The sequence below is a fragment of the Amphibalanus amphitrite genome, unplaced genomic scaffold (genome assembly GCF_019059575.1).
Source record: "Amphibalanus amphitrite isolate SeventyFive unplaced genomic scaffold, NRLGWU_Aamphi_draft 000319F_arrow, whole genome shotgun sequence".
NCBI classification, from domain to species: domain Eukaryota; kingdom Metazoa; phylum Arthropoda; class Thecostraca; order Balanomorpha; family Balanidae; genus Amphibalanus; species Amphibalanus amphitrite.
In genome coordinates this window covers 439,461-458,469 of record NW_024881814.1, presented here as the reverse complement: position 1 = coordinate 458,469, position 19,009 = coordinate 439,461, and the positions used below count along the sequence as shown (strand labels likewise).

The 19,009-nt window shown below is 48.6% G+C and overlaps 2 protein-coding genes and 1 non-coding gene across 7 annotated transcripts in view; 2 read left to right on the top strand and 1 right to left on the bottom strand.

Moving 5' to 3' along the window:
• LOC122388360 (membrane-bound transcription factor site-1 protease-like) overlaps nucleotides 1–13,555 on the bottom strand; it is a 33,210-nt gene extending 19,655 nt beyond the window's left edge. Inside the window, exons 1-12 of one of the 3 annotated variants that reach the window (XM_043379391.1) lie at nucleotides 13,481–13,555; nucleotides 7,994–8,267; nucleotides 7,489–7,640; nucleotides 6,624–6,929; nucleotides 6,233–6,356; nucleotides 5,512–5,732; nucleotides 4,872–5,056; nucleotides 4,313–4,439; nucleotides 3,564–3,659; nucleotides 2,853–3,061; nucleotides 1,522–1,622; nucleotides 846–1,137 (exon numbers count right to left, since the gene is read on the bottom strand). In XM_043379391.1, the coding sequence (XP_043235326.1) occupies nucleotides 846–1,137; nucleotides 1,522–1,622; nucleotides 2,853–3,061; nucleotides 3,564–3,659; nucleotides 4,313–4,439; nucleotides 4,872–5,056; nucleotides 5,512–5,732; nucleotides 6,233–6,356; nucleotides 6,624–6,929; nucleotides 7,489–7,640; nucleotides 7,994–8,171 (1,991 nt within the window). In that variant the 5' untranslated portion in view covers nucleotides 8,172–8,267; nucleotides 13,481–13,555. Of the gene's footprint in view, nucleotides 1–845; nucleotides 1,138–1,521; nucleotides 1,623–2,852; nucleotides 3,062–3,563; nucleotides 3,660–4,312; nucleotides 4,440–4,871; nucleotides 5,057–5,511; nucleotides 5,733–6,232; nucleotides 6,357–6,623; nucleotides 6,930–7,488; nucleotides 7,641–7,993; nucleotides 8,268–11,505; nucleotides 11,523–11,818; nucleotides 11,916–13,480 lie in introns of those variants that run through there. The other 2 variants (XM_043379392.1, XM_043379393.1) reach the window with 2 other exon arrangements.
• Trnae-uuc lies at nucleotides 6,037–6,108 on the top strand. The gene has a single exon. It is a non-coding gene; the product is annotated as a tRNA-Glu (tRNA).
• LOC122388361 (EARP-interacting protein homolog) lies at nucleotides 12,097–19,009 on the top strand. 3 transcript variants are annotated; one of them, XM_043379394.1, is made up of 9 exons: nucleotides 12,097–12,214; nucleotides 13,971–14,074; nucleotides 14,363–14,494; nucleotides 15,189–15,386; nucleotides 15,901–16,011; nucleotides 16,314–16,492; nucleotides 16,808–16,933; nucleotides 17,193–17,345; nucleotides 18,077–19,009. In XM_043379394.1, the coding sequence occupies exons 2-9, from the start codon at nucleotides 14,033–14,035 to the stop codon at nucleotides 18,243–18,245; spliced, it is 1,110 nt and encodes a 369-aa protein (XP_043235329.1). In that variant the 5' UTR covers nucleotides 12,097–12,214; nucleotides 13,971–14,032; the 3' UTR covers nucleotides 18,246–19,009. The 3 variants fall into 3 exon arrangements, with proteins under 3 accessions (XP_043235329.1, XP_043235330.1, XP_043235331.1); XM_043379395.1 differs by lacking the exon at nucleotides 12,097–12,214 and adding an exon at nucleotides 13,661–13,801; XM_043379396.1 differs by lacking the exon at nucleotides 12,097–12,214 and adding an exon at nucleotides 13,704–13,740.

The following is a 19,009-nucleotide window of genomic DNA, read 5'->3' as shown; positions in this document are numbered from 1 at the left end:
ATACAGTTGCTGTATTTGAAGATGAAATATGATTGGGCACACGGTTTGCATACACGCCGTGCTTTCTGACAATAGGAGAGTTGCATATGCGAGCTTTGATCATACCATCCCAGATTGAAGATTCCATTATAATGATGCCTTCAAAGAATGAGATCATATTATGGTCTTGAGAATAAACTATTTGACTGAAAACCCGGGAATTTTTCGTAAGCAGCACATATCCAAATTTAGTGTGTTGGTACGCCAACGTGGTCTAAACGGATATCCAACGTCTAGGATAACGTCAGACTCGCTATAGCATAGTGCATGCCAGTTGACAAAGACATCGTCAACCCCTTCAGACATTAACGGCTTTCGCAGCCCTGCATTTAGCACCCCACATACAGTGAAGGCGACAAAATACACCGGACTACCCAGTCGAAGTCACACCCATGAGTCTGGCCTACCCGCACGAGCTGGCAGCTGCTTCAGTAATCCAGTCTTCTTCTTCAGCCGTCCAACCCTTACATTTCCCTTTCTTCCAAAGCCAAATAGCAAGCAAAACCTGACACCTCTTACCCTTGAATTCTTTCCTCTCAATCCACTCAGCGATCACATTTTACCACGCCCCCCACCTCTTCACACCTTCCTCAAACACGAAATGTCCCAACCCAGTGGCCCTATCACACTCCCTAACGCACCCTCCCACCCGCTCTCAGCTTCAGGGGCCAGGGCGGATTGGCCATGATGACCGCCTTCCCGGGAACATCACTCCTCACACCCAGCACCCTAGCACTTATATCCCTATTGCACCTCACCCTCCCACCGTCCCTCGCGCGCCATCCCCCTCTGGCCTCTTCCTTTACCTCCTGGGCGGCGTGGCGATGATGACGGCCTTGACTGGCAGCCGGACGGTGGAGCGGCGCGGCTCAGTGTCGCCGTCCTCGGGCGGCGACTCTATGGTCAGCTCGACGTGGCCCTGCACCTGGCCGTCCCACGAGGCGCCCTCCTCTGTCACCGCTATCGACACGGCCAGGAAGCCCGACCACGGCCAGATGACCTCAGAGTGGCTGAACGACATCTGCAGCAGGTGGCCGTACTGGCGCGGGTACGGGTACCACGTGGGGCCCTCGATGATGCGGCCAGAGACGCCCATACCTGGCAGACCGGGGTACAATGGAGGACTAGTGAGCAACCTGAAGAGGGTGGCTAGATGAAAGTCATTCATCTGAGTTGTTACATTCGCGTCACATACTGAGAACGATATTATGGAAAGCAAAGGAAGGGGAAGCAAGGAGACAAACTCAAGTCTTCTCAGCAACTCTTCTACCAGCAAAACATTCCAAGAAGTACTTTGACATCTCACATTTGGTAACCTGTAATGACATGGTAATGACTGTGCGAAATTGTAAGCTAGAACAAATCTTTTCTACAGAGTGTTTATTATCGCCAGAGCCACTATCTTGTGTGACAGACATAAACCACCCGCTACAAAGAACAGTCATAAACTCGGCGCCTGCGTGAGTCTCAGGGGCATCTCACCGTTGAGTATGGTAACGTTGACGATGATGGGCATGCCCGTGTGATACAGGGGCTGGGTGCAGAACGGCCACATGTAGTGACATTCAGTCAGGTCGATATAACTGTCGAGAGAGAACGGGGGGGGGGGGGGGGACGACTGTCAGCTTTGGCGGTATAATCACTCTTGACGCTCAACTTCATCAGGTGCAGTAATAAAACTGCTGGGATAGAAACTCAGATCAAACACAGTACAAAGAGAGGCACCAAGCCAAAAACCGCTGTCAGCCGACCAATAGAATACAAAACTACGAGTTACGCACCCGTAGACAAACGTCACAGGACTTTACTAAAGAAGCTGATAATTGAAACTGCTACTGACGTAGTTATATCTGAACCACATTTTATACAAAGTTGGTGTTTAAAAATAAGGTACCCCGGACCTGTTTTGCATTACTGGCTATCAGCGACCCAGTCTAGCGTTTAGCGCCAGTCCCGTATTTGCCACGCGAAAGCTGCCCCAGACGAGAGCTGCATACGAAATCCGTCCAACTGGGAGAAAACAGCGCACATCCATTACACACAAATGCCGGTGAAGCGCGACACTGAGCGCCGCCATTAGAGCTGACATAAAGCACATTCGCAAAATGGTTCAGAGGTGAGTGTGCAACCATGCTTCATACGTTTTGTTCATAGAATCCTCGTGGATGTGTTTATTTCAAATAAAGACGAAAACTTTGTGATTCGAACCAAGAAGACGATTTTTACCAGACGCGTCTGTTTTCTATTACCTGTGTCACAGATAACAGTAGTACTACTGTTATCTGTGCCTGTGTTGATTGGCAGAGGAGCCACAAACGGAAAGAAATGATTGATTTCGGTGGCGATGTTATCCGATGGAATTCCAATAACCGCAGCTTATTCGTTCATCGAATGCGCAGGAAATTGTGAGCTAGCAAAATACTCCGGAATTCGATTGGGAAGTTCAAAATATATAAATGAGAAAAACATATTGTGATCTTTACAGACAGAATGCCTTTCAAACATCAATAAGAGAAATGACAGCAAAAATACGCAAAACAGCGCACGCGGGCCCGATTTGACTTTCGATTTCACTCTGGACATTACAACATGCAAAACACACGCAGAATAACATAATGCTATCAGTCATTATAGACGTAGCATTCACACTTATTGATTTGATCATTCATCCAAACTACGTAAACATCTCGCCCTTCAGTCATATAAACCACTCACCTAGACTGCGTTTCACTCACGTCTCTCATTAAATGTCCCACCAAAGCCGCTCAATTTTCCCACCCAATCACCCATCGATCCCGTTTTGTCGCACCCACCTGGGACTGAGGCTGGCCTGGGGCTTATAGCGCGACAGCACGTGGTGGGCCTTGATGAGATCCAGCTTGCCGGCGCCCTGTTCGTACATGCTGACGCCGGGCAGCCGGCGTGCCGACGCCATCAGAGCCTGTTTGACGCTGGCCGGGTTGATGACGGAGCCGCGGTGGAGCACGGCGGACATGAGCAGCGCCACGGCACCCGCCACCACCTGTAAGGCGACATAGCAGTGATGAGACATACGACGCATAGTGTGACACATTGTATATGATATGAGCAGCGCCACAGCAACCTGCACCACCTGTAAGGTGGCATAGCAGTGATAAGACAAATGACACAAAGTGTGACGAATATGACAATCAGCGCCACGGCATCCGCCACCACGTCCTGTCATAAGACACGTCATGTGGGGGAGATGGGCGTGGGACAGTGGGGCAATGCGGCACACATCGTCGAGTTATATGACGGTTTCGAAAGAATAAACTAGGCACAGCTATAATAAACTCGTTTAAATAAAACGTCATCCATATGGTGATGTAGAATAATGCAGCATCACCATTAGTGGCAAAGGAACGCCATAATGCAAGTGACGTGTGTGACAATGTCAGCCAGCATCACAAAAGCTTACTAATGGTCAGCTGAATAATGTGAATGAGCGAATGACATCTTAAACATGCTGCGAGCAAGAATAACACATATGTATCGTCACCTACCGGAGAGGCGACGCTGGTGCCGCTGAGCGTCTTGCAGCCGCCCCCGACGTTGCTTCCGCGCACCGCTGAGCCATACGTCACCAGGTCCGGCTTCACCTGAGGGAGGGGGAGGGGGTTGGGTCAGGTCAAACAGGGGGGGGGGGGTCACGGACCACCGAGCCGTAGATCGCCAGGTCCGGCTTCATCTGGGGAGGGAGGAGCCTAGTGGGAGGGTGGAGGGTCAGACAGGGGTAACACTGCGGGCAGGGTCAGTGAGGGAGGTCTGAGGTCGGTCCCACTGTCAGGGCTACAATGTGCATATCAAGGGAGGGGTGAGAGTAGAACGATCTTCGAAATGTGACAGGTGAACGCCACCGTGCCAATAGTACGTCGATAAGAAATGTCTGCTTAGGACTGACGTGCAGGACGCGTGGCTGATGCAAGATTTCGTTTTTGTCTTGAGTCAACCAAAAACTTGCTTCGCAGCTTTCGAAGAAATGTGCCTTCATTTATCAGCATTGACATAGGCATGCATTTTGTGAAAATATTACCCCAAGTCCCATTTTGGAACTATCACACTCGGTCACATTACTGGCCAGATCCCACAGTGCCGCCTACAGATTAATCCTTAACTACATACCGTCCGTAGCTGCAGACAGGCAGCTCCCAACCTAAACAGTTTCTACATACCCGCCCGTATCCGGCAAGAATGTCCCATGCCTACATAGTAACATACCCGCCCGTAGGCCCCACCTCTACAGACTACATACCCGTCCATAGCCGGCAGGCAGCTCCCATGTGGTCATTCCTCGCGATGAGAACCGTGCGATCTGGTCCTCGAAATTGATACCGCCCACACCTATAACGTCCAGCTGATCGGCCGGATTGTTCAGTGTTCTGTGGACACGGAAAAACACTGAGACATGCAAGAACTACCCACACGACTGGAGTAAAATCGCTGGAATAATAACGGCGCAGGTTGTGATAGCTGCTCGGATGGCCGCTGGGAAAGATTGTCACTTACGGTCCAGCCGTGCATATGTTTAACAGCAAATCCATAGAACAAGCTCCTTCCACTGGCTGAAACCCCAAATCAGGGACTGATTAATCCCTTACACTATACGGAACACTTCAAAGGCATTGAAGACCGAGATGCCTTTTACCAGTCTGAACTTATCAATCATACTTTGTACCAAATTAATGACATTAGACCCTCACGCCTGATTACCAAATAGCTCACACTAGGAAAGGAACCCCTTTTCGCACCCCTCCAATATCTCACCACCCATCCCTCTCCCTCTTCCTCTCCCTTCCCCCACCGACTCTTACCCGTAGAGCGGTCCGTCGTTTCCTATGGCCGAGACCATGATGATGCCGTTAGCGGTGATCTCCCACACCTTGTCCACGAACGGCTGGTCGGTGAAGTCGGGCCCGCCGATACTCAGGTTCAGGATGTGCACCTTCTTCAGGATGGCGTAGTTGAACGCGTCCAAAAACCACGAGGTGAACGACGACTGCCGGAGGGGTGGAGTCAGTGTAGCACGGGGATAGAGACGGTAGGACAGCCGCAACACCACCTAGCAGTCGAAACGCTCCCCTCAATTAGAGAATGGAGGCACTGGGCCCTGGTGAGGCTAGTATAACTGACTAGTGGCTAGTACCTTGCATCAGCAACGTTCAGATGGTTCTATTTGGGATGAACGATAGAAAATTCACGAGTTATACATTCAAATACACATTCTGACTAAAAGAGAATTGTGCGAGGTGAGACATCATAAAAATGCGCGACGCATAACCGCAATAAATGGATTCCTACATGTTCTGAAAAGTTCGAGTCTCGCGTGTTAAAAATCAATATCAGTCCAATTTCTCGCTATTTGCCGTCGAACCATCGACCCCTCTCCCCAGCCCCCAACCCTTGTCACCCTAGCCTGCCCTGTTCCCCGGACTCCTCTCCGCTCCAACTAACCTGCTTCTTGGTGAAGATGCGGAAGATGTGCAGCTCGGCGTCGGGCGCGAAGCCCAGACAGTCGGCCTGGCTGGCGATCACGCCCGTCACGAAGGTGCCGTGCCCGACGGCGTCGTCCAGGGTACGCTCTGAGGTCCAGTTGGTGCGCTCCTTGACACGGCGGAAGTGAGGGTGGCCCTTCTTCAGGCCCGTGTCGAAGATGGCCACCTTGACGCCTTTGCCTGGCGACAGGGGGAGGGGTGGTGACCGGGTCAGAGGTCAAAGCGTTAGCCGGTAAGTTATCAGTTGAGCAACAGATGTCGTAGGGGAGGGGGACATGGTGCACAAAACCTGGTAAAGCTGGAGTCGGCAAAATTAATACATCAGCGACATCAAGTTATCAACGCATCTATCGCTAGATGTAGCATCTTACCCAACACGACCCATGAGCAGTTCTAGGCCGACGTATGGCCAAGCTGGCAAAGGAAGCAGCCAAATACAAGTATATTTATGTTTGATAGCTCCAAAACAGACCATTTGTCCAGGTCCCGCGTGGTCTAGTGGCTAGGATATCTGGCTTTCACCCAAAAGGCCCGGGTTCGATTCCCGGCGCGGGAGGTCTTTTTCCCATATTCCATTACCACGCTCAATCGAAAACTTTGCTAGATGTTGACGCAAGCGGTTACGCGACCCTACTAGACTCGTCTCATTTCCATTCACCTTGGGCCGGCCCATTACCCACCTGTGAAGCCAAACTGTTTCCAGAGTCTGTCCGCCTGCAGTATGGACGTGACCTGACGGGGCACCGCCTTCAGTAGCTTCCTGCCGTTGTGACGCCCCGTCGAATGCCAGAACGCCTTGTTGCCCTGCAATGGAGAAAGTGTTTTACAAGGTGGCCCGACAAAAAAAGGTATTCGCCTATCCAATTAATGAGACAACCAAACGCCAGAAGCATAATGGCAAATAGATCAATTATGGTGGATATTGGAACAAATATTGGGAATATCAGGCACACTACCGAGATAACATGCATTGGAGGCGGAGCATACCAATTAAAAATGCCAAATACTATGCAACAAACACATACTTGCAGACTGCACTGCATCCCAATCCAATCCTTCTCTTCCACTCACCAACGTAAAGGACCGCCGTGGAGGCTGAAACTTGACACTGGCCACCTCTTCTTCATCCCCCTCCTCCACCGCAGCGGCGTCACCCTCCTCACTCCCTTCCAACGGCTCTTCGGCGCCTTCTTCCGCAGCGTCTCCGACATCCTCTTCCTCCTCGTCTGCCTCCGGCGCGTCCTCACTCGCCAGCTCAGTCTCGTTGACGCTGACGAACTTCAGCGTCCGCACGACCAGACGCTGCCGGGTGACCCGGCGCACGTTGGGATGACGCTCCAGCGCCGCCAGACCGGTGCCCGGGTCAGACTCTCGGATCTGGGGTAAGACCAGCGTATGGGTCTGGTCAGGTTCATGTATAGGGTAGGGGCAGACAAGTTTAGATTTCGAGTTTTGGGGTGAGGTAGATTAGAAATGGTTACACCGAAAGTGAATTAATACAACAAAATGCAAATCGATAGGAATTGAATAGCGAGCAACGACAAAACACATTTAAAAATGAAGTTTATCACTGATCGGCATTGCAAGTTGCAAAAACTTGTTAACCTTAAAAACAAACGGTACAGCCAAAAAGAGAAGCTCTTTCACGTGTGAGCGAGATGAAGAATACGCTATGAGGAACAAGATCCAACATAAGCATATATGAGCATCGGTTCGAGGCTAGCTCACGAAGCACCTGACAGGAAACTCATTTCTTCTATTCGGTGCTTATTTCTTCACGAAACCATGAAGAGCTCAGCACCAACTAAACCCCACAGGCTATTCAAACGCCTGAGAGGTTAAGCTCCATTTGAATGGATCTTTTCCAGACAGCTTAGCGATGAAACTAGTCAGACACAGGCTCGTCTTTCGAAAAATATCAGCGCCGAGTTCCCACCTCGAGCACGTCGAAGTCGCTGGGCAGGTGTTTGGCCGGGTTGTCGCGCGGCAGGATCTTCCACTGGACCACGCCCGAGTGGTTCAGCGCCGCCGTGATGAAGTTGCGCCGCGCCTCCTTCGTGTAGTAGTTGTTGAAGCCCACAATGTACTCTGAGGTCAGTGAGCATTCGTCAAATGGTGCCACATGACTTCACGTGCAAGCATCATCATCAGACTCAATACAACACTGGTATATACGACAAATGTTCCTTGTAAGCTTATGAAGCTTCACTACTGGATATCAAGCTCTATGCAATGATAGATACCTTAATTTGTTATTGGTATCTACTGTAATTTAATTTTAGTTAATTGTGCCAACTTGTTTTGTACCTACGCTTTACAATTTGTTTTGCATGCTTTATATTCACGGCACTACATAATCAGTCTTCGTCTTCGCCCCTAGCACCATCGTGACAGCACATGCCACATACACCTGCGCCCAGCGCCACCCGGACGTCACGTACCATGCTCCACGACGCTGGAGGCGAACTCGACCTGCACTCTCTGGCCGACACCAGGTTGGCAGTTGGCGTGCCCCTCGTGGTCTGTGGCCGCGCCCTCCCCGGGCACCTCATCACCGAGTGACGCCAGCGCTGTCAGAAGCGCTAGGAGTACCACCAGGCACCAGCGCAGCCCCGCCATGGCGCGCGGCCGCTCCAGGAGACACTGAAGGTGCGGTGCACCGTCACCGAGCCCCGCTGTTGATGACGTCACTAGGTCGACTGGTCGTCATCGGCCCTGCAACGAGAAAAGCAGGAGAATGTCAGCTGATTGTCACTGTTCACTGTGGCTAAGAATTAAAAAATCGTAAAGGATACTGGACAGTCGTAGATTGAATGCATGAACATCAAATGTGAAAATGTTTATTTCGTTCGTGTTAATGTTACATTAAAAAAAAAATTGTTTGAATGTGTGAGCGGATGCATTAATAGTCTCAGCACACCAGCAGGCTGTTTGTGGGGGCTGGTTGCCGTCGTCGATCGTGCAATGGCAGGTAATGAGGATTGGTTTGAAATTAGAGTTTGAAACACCGATCGAAATCGGACAATGCCAATCTTCAGTCTCACTCAATTCAACTGGCCATGGTTGCTCCTAATGGCCAGAGGCTCTCCATCCCAAAGACTCGTACCTATATTGAGATCAGGAGTAGCTCAAAACTGGTTTCTCACCAAAAGTGTTCAATGCAGACCTATCCGAACTGAGCAATGAACCGACAACACAGGTAAGCAATAAGCATATGGTGATTTACTATGGAAACAAAGAGGATCAACAAATTTGAGTTTTAACCCGCGCCCCGCTGGGCTATTCAGCCATACGCGCCCTGCTGGGAGGGGGGGGGGGGCAGAATTCTGATTTCTGCCCCCCCCCCCGTCTAACTTCCGAACCGATGGTCGTAGAAAGACGGGGAAAACGGCAATCAAAAGCTCTCAACAAGGCGGATCTTAAGAGCCCAAATTTTTTGCTGAAGTAGGTCAGAGGTCAGGTCAAGGTCAGGTCAAGGGTACAAAATGCAAGTTTCTACAGTATCGGCCTTGCACCGTAGTTGCCGAAGAATGGACTGAGACTGATTGCCCAAAACGTGTTCTTAGGCTACCAAGACAATATTCGTTGCATACAATATTATGCAAAGGTCAAGCGTCAAGGTCAGGTCAGGTCACCAAAAACGAAATATAGAAAAGGACATGTTGATGTGCGACACATGTTTTATGGGTCATTTTATTCATATAATTCAATAGGCACACTCAATAAGTGATATGGACCACATCTGGATGAATTTCAGGTCGAGGTCAGGTCAAGGTCAGGTCAAGTGAGATCAAATTTTGAAGCTAGTTGTTAAGGCCTAAAAAGGTGTCTATCTGAAGCAGTTTTTCACGGCGTATCGAATGGTGCTATTTTTGTTTCCGTACGAGGTCTAGAACTTCCAAAAAATTCATTTTTCGAAAATTGTGTGTGTCGTGACTCGTGAGTCATAAAATTTTGAATAACTCCCACATTTTTGAACCGATTCTTCTAAAAATTGGTATGTAGGTGCACATAGACCAGTTCTCTGACATATATTTCGTTTTTTTCGATTCACTCAAAATTTCGGATTTTATAATTATTTTCCCCAAGTCAGTTTTTGAAAACATTTGGGCCAAAATCCAAAAATTTCAAAAAACCGAGATAGCCATTTGATAGACAAAGTAGAATCACGTATAATCTTTTTGTTACGTCTTGATTCCTTTAAAAATGAAGATGTTAGCGGCGTTTGAAATTTTGCCGTTTTTTAGGCGAAAATTGCGAACATGACGTCACTAAAACGTCATTTTCTCAAAAACTTTCATATGGATTTCGCTCAAATTTTCAGGGAACGTGTCAAATCGATGTATGATAAGGTACTGAAAGTTTGACGTCGCTGGCGTAACGCGTTTAGAAGTTATTGGCGAAAAACGGGAGGGGACAGATCCTGCCCCCCCCCCCCTCCCCAGCGGGGCGCGGGTTAGCTTTTATGCCTGATGGATTCTACTGCCGGTACAATAAGAAATGATAACTCTGCTGCATGGATAAGTTAAAATCAGTTTATCACCTAATGAACTATTAATTGATGACCTCTGAGTCATGCATGTCCAAATTGCATAGGTTTATGGAAATGAAAATCAAAACAAGTCTTTCTGATTTCAAATAAATAAATTAAATCCTGCTAATGCATCAAAGCATGACATTTTGGCCTGACTTTCCGTTTTATTTAACTGATATTCTTAAAATATTCATTAAATAAAAAGGGCCTGAATATTGAGAGCTAGAAAAGTAGAGAAGAAAAAAAACTATAGCCACCTAGAATGAACACATTTTTTTGCAGTCACAAATGACTAAAATGTATGGCCAGAGGCTGACATAACCTTAGTTTCATTTTAGTAAATCATTAAATGTGCACATACCGGGCTTTGCAAAAGTTCTGTTACACTTTCTTTTTCTTAATTTTGAGGGGTTTACAGGTCTGGGCCAAACGTTTCGGCGATATCAATTGAAAATTCTGCTTATTAGAGACATGGTACCATGACGAATTTAACCTTCTTTTGCAGTTATATCAAAATGGAGGCCAAGAGAATAGAGATAGCCGCTTTGCTCCGCGCGCAGCATACCAAAGCTTTCTTTGCCAAGCACCTGAAAGTCAGTCGGATGACCGTCCACAGAGTTGCATCATCACGGAGGCCGGATGTTTGGTCTTTGACACGCGGCGGACCTCGGAAACATCGTTCCCAAAGGTGACGACGCGGTCGTTCTGCTTGTTCACGACCGGGTCAACCGTGAAGGTTTTCTCATCAGAGAAGATGAGGACGCGTTTTACGTTGCTCTTCAGGTCGCTGAGCAGGCGCTGACAGCGGTCGCGGCGCTGCTCCCGCATTCGGGCAGTGAGCAGAGGCCCTTCCAGGAGTCGTAGGCTCTTTCCACCCTGGTTCTTGACGGCCCTGGACACCGTGGCGACCGAAGTCTTCTTGCGTTTCGCGACCTCAGTCATTTTCAGCCTTGGGTTGCGTTCGAATGCCCGTTTTACGGCCAGTCGGCTCACTACTCGAGGTCTGCCGGTACGGGGTCGATCTTTGAGACCTTCTCCGCTCTTGAGCCTGTCCGCAACTCTGTGGACGGTCATCCGACTGACTTTCAGGTGCTTGACAATGAAAGCTTTGGTATGCTGCGCGCGGAGCAAATCGGCTATCTCTATTCTCTTGGCCTCCATTTTGATATAACTGCAAAAGAAAGTTAAATTCGTTATGGTACCATGTCTCTAATAAGCAGAATTTTCAACTGATATCGCCGAAACGTTTGGCCCAGACCTGTAAACCCCTCAAAATGAAGAAAAAGAAAGTGTAACAGAACTTTTGCAAAGCCCGGTATAGCTCCCTTGGCAACATTCTACACATCTGCATAAGGTGAATAAGGTGCCTGCACACCCACGGAGTGCCCGTTCGCACATGCAAGATGCAATTGAAATTACCATAGGCTTTAGGCAAATTGCAGTCTGGCAAGATAATGACTGAATCCATATAGGCAAGGAACCCCAGCCTGGAACATACTGCTAAATCCAAATGCTCCTATATAAACTGAGAACATCTAACTCTTGGCTTTTGAGTTATACTGCTCCACAAGTTGAAGTGGCTGACGAGAGGGCTTCACCTCAGGGAATAAGTTGAAGTGGGAGCCTGAAACATTGCTTCACAGCACCGACCAGTATTGGTATCAGTATTGATATACAGTCGTCAATGTATACATTCAGTATTCACACTACGGATCTATTATCCATCATTTACCAAAAAATGCATCGCAAGGCCTTCAGTCCACAGTTCACACATTTGACGTCCTCCCTGTCCGGTGCCTGCGTGCTCAACCAATGCTGCAGGATAAATACTTTCACTTCTTCCTAGCAAATTGATATTTCCTTCACTTTTCCTCTACACAAAATTTACATGCGTGCTGAAGTCATCCCAAAAACCTATACTTTTCCTCTAAAATAAAGCATTATAAAGGAAAAGTGAAATTCTCTTCATATGGCACTAGTTCTTGTGGCTCAATCTAGCGCAACTTTTTCAAAACCGACGAGATATACCGTGCCGACGAGTAACACAAGCAGTGCGTGGGGTGGTGTCGTTTCAGTTGGTTTCATATTTTTTTTTTAATTACAGGTAGCTTCTTTTACGGAATACCTGGTAAGAAATGAAAATTTTCAGAGTCTTTTCATTGACGATATCATTTTTTCTGCAACGGTTGTGATGATTGGCACGGGATTTGTATGGTAGTGTTCTTTTCACGGCATTTCAATTTTGACATTTTTATGAAATTTATTTTAGGTACGTTTTTCATACCTGCTCCATATTTTTATTAAAGCACCTATTTTTGTTATTAAATTTTGAGTCGCATGCTAAAGCCGGCAGTCGTTATCAGGCCACAGTTTGATACAGGCCACTCAGGTCAGCCATCAGGCCTCAGGGTGGTTTCTGCATCTCAGGAATGGCCTAATAATTATCATTGAAATATAATAGCCTTTGCTTGTATCAATATTAAGTTCCGAATGGTAAATGAATGCCTAAATTTTGTCCATGGTACTTCTGGCAGTGTCAACAAGAAGATTGAGGGAAAATTGGTTTTCAGTGTTACCGAGGTTTAAATCTTGTAAATGGTTCTGTTCACATTTATTTTTGTGTTTCAATGAAACCAGTTTCAAGGGTTTCTGGCACAGTTCATTTGGAGTCTAAGTGTGCAAGCTTGTAAGTTGTAGGGCTGAGCCACTTCTGAATCTTGATCTGAAGATTGGCTTGGCTGACTGCTTGAAGTCAGCATGTCATTAGAATTAAAGACCAAAGCAGTGATAAACAGTTTTTAACAGCATTTTAACCCGCGCCCCAGGCCCAGTGACGGTCTCAGCCAACTTTGCTATAGTGGGGGGGGGGGCATATCTTACCACCCACCTTTAACTAAAAAACTAAGAGGGCTAGAAAGACGCGGTAAAAAGCAGTCGATAGCTCTCAATGCATACGTTTGAAAGTATTTCAGTCATTTTTCATCTTAGAGCAAAATTGGGGTCATCAGAGGTCATCAAAGGTCAAAATTTGCAAATGTCATTATATTTATCAGAAAACATGCCCTTATCTCAGGAACTATGATACCTAGCTAGAAAAACGCATGGAAAAGCAATCCATATCCAGAAAGCTTAGCTTTTTTCATAAGCAAATAGCTGTGCTAGAAACAGCAGGGGGTCTGGGGGTGTGTTAAAATCCCCCCCCCCCCCCGGCCCGGTGCGGGTGAATACTTTAATTGGCTTGGACGTCTTTTATTCTCAAAGAATCTGTAGGTTTGTTACCACTTACCAACACTGTAAGCCGTTAGGATAGGCTTTTTCTGGACCCTATTATTCATGGCCAATGGGCATGCCTCACCAATAGCGAAACCCTACCATTTTAACGATAAATACCTACCGTTGAGGTAAACGGTCGCACCCGGGCCGACGAGACCAGCAGACCGCCGCGCCGTTCCGCTGGTCCGCCGATACGAGACTGACCCCCGCCGAGCGCCGGCGGCGGTCAGTCACGTGACTGACCCAGGCAAAGGACAGCGGTCATGACCTTGCAAGGTCACCGAACGCTAGCTGGAGCGCCGTTCGCTGTCTGTTTTCCATCGGCGTGCTGCCAGTTTGCTGACGTTGTGGTGCTTTTCATCGGTGGAATTCACGTGGGGTGTGCGGTTCGCCAGTGAACGGTTTAGCGATGCCTGGCTTTCGCATTGGACACTTGTGGAAGGTTTTTCGTGATGCAATTGCAATGATAGTTACTCAAGTTGTCTGTGATTACTGATTCGTCGAGCAATTTACCTACATTGGATGCCGTGGTGTTGCCGTTGAATGGTTGGATGTCTTTTGCTTCAACCTGCATCATGACCACAACGATGACGATGACTGCTATTTTTCAGGACAGGTTTGAATAACCAGATTGAGGTTGAAAGTTCCGAAGCTATAATTTGTCTTTTAGAGGATGGAGGATGACGCGCCCGTTATCTACGGTCTGGAGTTCCAGGTAAATAAAAAGTTGGGTATCATTTTTGTGACATCGCCACTGCGAAGGACCGTTCGGCACGTTACTGTTTGCTATCTCGTAACGAGTGAACTTTCAGCGGTGGTTTTGATTACCTAAGCGTTTGAACACATCGTAATTATAATGTTTTGCTATATGCTGCACCTGTCTGTTACAATGGACTATGCCCCTTGGTCATGTATTGCCATCGTAATTATTGTTTCTAATTATCATCCACTGACGATTTGCCCTGATTGACGTCTCTGTATGGCGGTGCTCCGCTGTCGACAGTCGCGCGCGCTGGCGGCCGTCCAGGGAGGCACCGATGACGTGCTGTTTATGGTGGGCACTCGGTCGCTCAAGTACACCAACCAGATTCACCTGCTGCACCTTGATGAGGACACAGGAGCACTCAATAAACAGGTGGGCTGGTGGTCTCTCAGTAGGTATACCCTGGGTGGGCTGACCCGTGCATTTCGCCTTGCTGTTTGAATTATGCACCGAAGTGGATTATATTTTGCCTTTGCGACTCCAATTTCTTTGTTTATGAATATATCTGTATTACAACATTGTATTATGTGTTGCTCTTTCATTCATGCTTCATTTATTCATTCTTTCGTGAATTTTTAACCCGCGTTCGATGTCTCTCGGACGGCGAAGATTCTACGCCGTCCGGCCTATCACGTTCCATAACCGCAGCCGAGCCCCCGCTTGGACGGGATTGGCCGGACGACGTAGAATCTTCGTCGTCCGAGAGACATCGAACGCGGGGTAAATAAATGATTATTTGTTTAATTATCTTTTAACATGATGAAGCATTCGGTCATTTTAGTTGTCCATTTATTCAGTTGCCTTTCATTTATTTGCTCAATGCTCATTCAATGGTTGATTGATAGATTCAGTCATTCATTCATTCATTTGCCTGGTAGAAGAGACCAACGCCATACACTCGTCTCGTCTCCTATGTTTTCGTTCTTTTTTTACGGTTTTCCTCAGTTGCCTAGCATCTCACTAATCACAGCGGTAAAACTCGCCTGTATTCCATTCTACCACTCGCCAACCATCCCCCTATTTACCACCCTCACCACACTAACGCCCCTCCCCTCCCCCCTCTCAGGTTTTTTCGCACCCTGCCGGCGAGGTGTGGCACCTGGCGTGCTCGCCCACCGACCGGCGCCACTTCAGCTCGTGTTTCGGCCGGCTGGAGGAGGGCTCGAGCCGCCTGGCCGCCGCCGTCTGGTCGCTGCCGCCCGAGGACTCTGAGGACGACACCGGCGCACCGGCGCTGACGCAGCTGCTCGAGCTGCAGGCGCAGGTGGGCGGGGCTGTGGGCGAATGTAGTAGGGGCTGCGGGCGAAGGTAGGCGGGGCTGTGGGCGCAGGTGGGCGGGGCTGCAGGCGCAGGTAGGCGGGGCTGTGAGCGTTCGAGGAAATTGGGACAGATTGAGGGGTGCAGCCACAGTAAGGCAGACTACAGTAATTCAGCGCATTTTGTAGTGAAGTAGTTAAGCATAATCCCGATGGCCGTTCTCCTTATTCGTCATTGGATTCGATGAGCCGTGTCTGTTGTATATTTATAACCCCTCTCGGACTGCCGACTATTTTTGGGCTGTCTGTCATGCAACGTCATGCGTGTTACTCTGTTCCCTTTCTAACGACTCTTTCGTTTTTCTTTCCTCCTAGACTTTTTCTGATGTCATGTCTCTTTCTCCGCTTCCCTCCATAATTTCGCGTTTCCGTGTGATGTCACCTCAGCAGCTCACCTGTGTCCCCGTGTGACCACACTTCTATCCCCCATATGACGTCACGTCCTCTGCTCGTCTGCCTCAGGAGGACATCAGTAGCGTGCAGTGGCAGCTGATGGACGGCTCTCAGCTGCTGGGAGTCGGCGAGCACCAGCTGACCGTCTGGGACCTCGACACCGGACGAGGCGCAGCCGCGGTGAGTGAGGCGACTCAGATTTATCGCCCTGTTATTGGTGTGAGATTTATTGTGTTTGTGGGACGTGCAAGAACACTTAAACGTGAACAATAATTTGCTGGGAAACGTTGAAAAGTTACCTCGCAATAAAGTAAAATTGTGTGTTTTAGTTTATTGCCATGGGTTCCGGAAAATCATAACCTACGTTAGTGCTGTTTCATATTCGTATCTAAAACACATTAGTTTATCCAACCTAATCGACGGAATACTCGCCACATACGTCACACTGACTATCCCCACCTCCCCCCCCCCCCCCCCGGCAGGTATCCAGTGAGATCCCGTGCCCGGGCCGGGCGCAGTCGGCCCTCAAAGGCGCTCGATGGAACCCCCACCAGTGCTGCAGTCAGGTGGCGGCCGCCTGTGACACGCACGTGCGTGGCTTCGACCTGCGCTGCGGCCAGCAGGCCTGGACCGTCGAGAACGCCGACGCACAGCTGGTTAGGTGAGGCACCAGAGGCTCGTCGCCGTGGGAAGCTGTGGTCGTTATTTAAACAATTATGGCATGTGCATGAATTCGTGCATTATCACAATGATGCGCACAAATAAGTACGTACTCAGCATGTAAACTAAACAAAATTGCTTATACATCACACCATCAATTTTTTGATAATGTTTCATCAAAATATGGGGCATTTATTTATTCCTTGACTGAAAACACTTCTTTTATAAATGCAGCCTTTCATAAATCTATTAGCACGCCAATAAGAACGTGATTTTTGGCATTATCGATCCTGAAACATCTGCTTTCGACCGTCAGAGACCTGGACTTTAACCCGAACAAGCAGTACTACCTTGCGACGTGCGGGGACGACTGCAGGGTCAAGTTCTGGGACATCCGCAAGCCGACAGCTCCCCTCAAGGTGCTCGTCGATCATTCACACTGGTAAGACAGCGACGTCTCTTTAAAACGTTTAACACCTGAGGAGAAGAGTATGTGGGTGAAATGAGTCAAACACCCCAAGACGCTCATGAATCGTATGGATTTGATCTAAGAACGCCGACCAAATATGTGTAACTGATTTATTGAAATAAAACGAAACATCAAATTAGCCATATCTGTAAAAGTGATACAAAATGTGATTCCTGTATCCGCCTTTCTCCAAAACATCCTCCCTGCTAACGCCCACACTTCTACCTACCAGGGTGTGGCGCGTGCGTTTCAACCACTTCCACGATCAGCTGGTGCTTACGTCATCGAGTGACTGGCGCGTGCTGCTGACGTCAGCGGCGTCACTGAGCTCCGAGCCGTACGGCCACCTGCTGGATGACGACGACGAAGGACCGGCGCAGTCAGGGTGGGTACAGGGAGATTATAGGGTATGGGGCGTCCTGCCTGCGGGAGGGTTGAAGGGAGATTATAGGGTAGGTGCGTCTCGCACTCCGGCTAAGTTACAGGGAGGTGGGGAGGGCATTGGCGCACTCTGGGTGGGTAACAGGGAGAATGTAACGTTCAGGGTCCATAAAAGGGGAGCCGGGAGGACTAGGGGAAGGTTGGGAAATTTGAGGGAACAGTTTGGTCTGCTAGCAGTTAGTTATTGGGAACTAGGAGAAAATCCCGTTCGGACAGCTCCCGTTCGGCCGTAGGTTTTGGTTAGCTACTGATTGCTTTTCACATGGGGCGAGGGAAATGAGGGAAGGGACTGCACACTCCGAGTGGGTTTTTAGGCCCCGTGGAGACAGAGAAGGCGCGGTAGTGTCCGGCGTTCCCCCGGTGGGCTCCAGGGTTTGCGCGGAAGGAGGAGGTCGAGGGCAGGGAAGTCTGTACCGGACTGGCTAAAAAAGATAGTGGATTAAGCCGGGAGGTGGTATTTTTCCTTGATATGATAGTTTGTAAAACGCCCTTTTTTCTTTTCGTTTCTTTATCTAAGCCATTTATTTAAATACAATAATTTTGCTTTTGCTTTTCACTTGCTGGACGTTGACACCGTACCGTTATCTAGCGTGCTACTGGCGTTACCTAACCATGGACAGGGCTCGGCTGCCGCTTTGTTTCCTACCGTCTTATGACGTGTCTATGACGTCACAGGGCTCAGCTGGCGGACGGTCAGCTGGCCTGCTGTGAGGAGCACGAGGACTCTGTGTATGCCGCCGAGTGGTCGTCGGCCGACCCCTGGACGTATGCGTCGCTCAGCTACGACGGCCGACTGGTGGTCAGTCGTGTGCCGCGCCAGGTCAAGTACAAAATCCTGCTCTGAGGGCGACGTCAGGTGGGGTGGGGGTGGTTATTTAGAGGGCAATGTTGTGAAGGGGGTGGGTACTGGGTACATATAAGACAACTGTCGTGATTCTTAAGTTTTGTTAGATGCTAGAATTACCGACGTGAAAGAAGCGTAGGTATACGCGATACTGTCAGTCGGTGGAGGCTGCAGAATAATGGTGAGAAAGTCGAGCTAAACAGATGACTGGGAACATTCAGTCTCAGGCAATATCCAATCGTAGCCCGCAAACGAGTGCCGATCGTGGCTGAAAGGAATTAAGAACAGGAAGTCTGGGTGTGGGAGCTGTTACATTCACATTGTGGTGAATTGCCGTGTGTGCCGGGGGCGGCGGTTGGGGATGGAGTTTGTCTAACCTTTGTGTGTGATACAGGGCGAAGCAATCGCACCTTATTCTTATTTTGTTTCGGCTGCATGTGACACAATTGGTGATTGGCCATTGGCTTACGGTATTGGTAAGATCGGGTGCATCTACTGTAAAAAAGTCTCGTACTATTTAAAGCATCCGGCTGTGCTATAGGAATGAATGTAGGCCATTTTTTATGGATTTTGTCCAACTGGCTAGTACGATGGTATTTAGTGGCAAGATAAATGCAAATTGGTATCAGTTGATCCTAGTTTTACGAGTTTTTGCCCACGTATGTCTGAATTGGATTCATTCTTGTTGATATTTGTGATTGTATTTGTGTTATTTATTCCTAGCCATATGCCATTCCAGCCTGAAATACATATTGCATAGTTCA

Excerpts from the sequence above, each read along its gene's own strand:
- LOC122388361 (XM_043379394.1), top strand. The coding sequence starts at position 14,033 with ATGGAGGATGACGCGCCCGTTATCTACGGTCTGGAGTTCCAG. Across the intron at positions 14,495-15,188 it reads CAGGAGCACTCAATAAACAG|GTTTTTTCGCACCCTGCCGG; the intron begins GTGGGCTGGTGG and ends CCCCCCTCTCAG. Across the intron at positions 16,934-17,192 it reads CTCGTCGATCATTCACACTG|GGTGTGGCGCGTGCGTTTCA; the intron begins GTAAGACAGCGA and ends TCTACCTACCAG.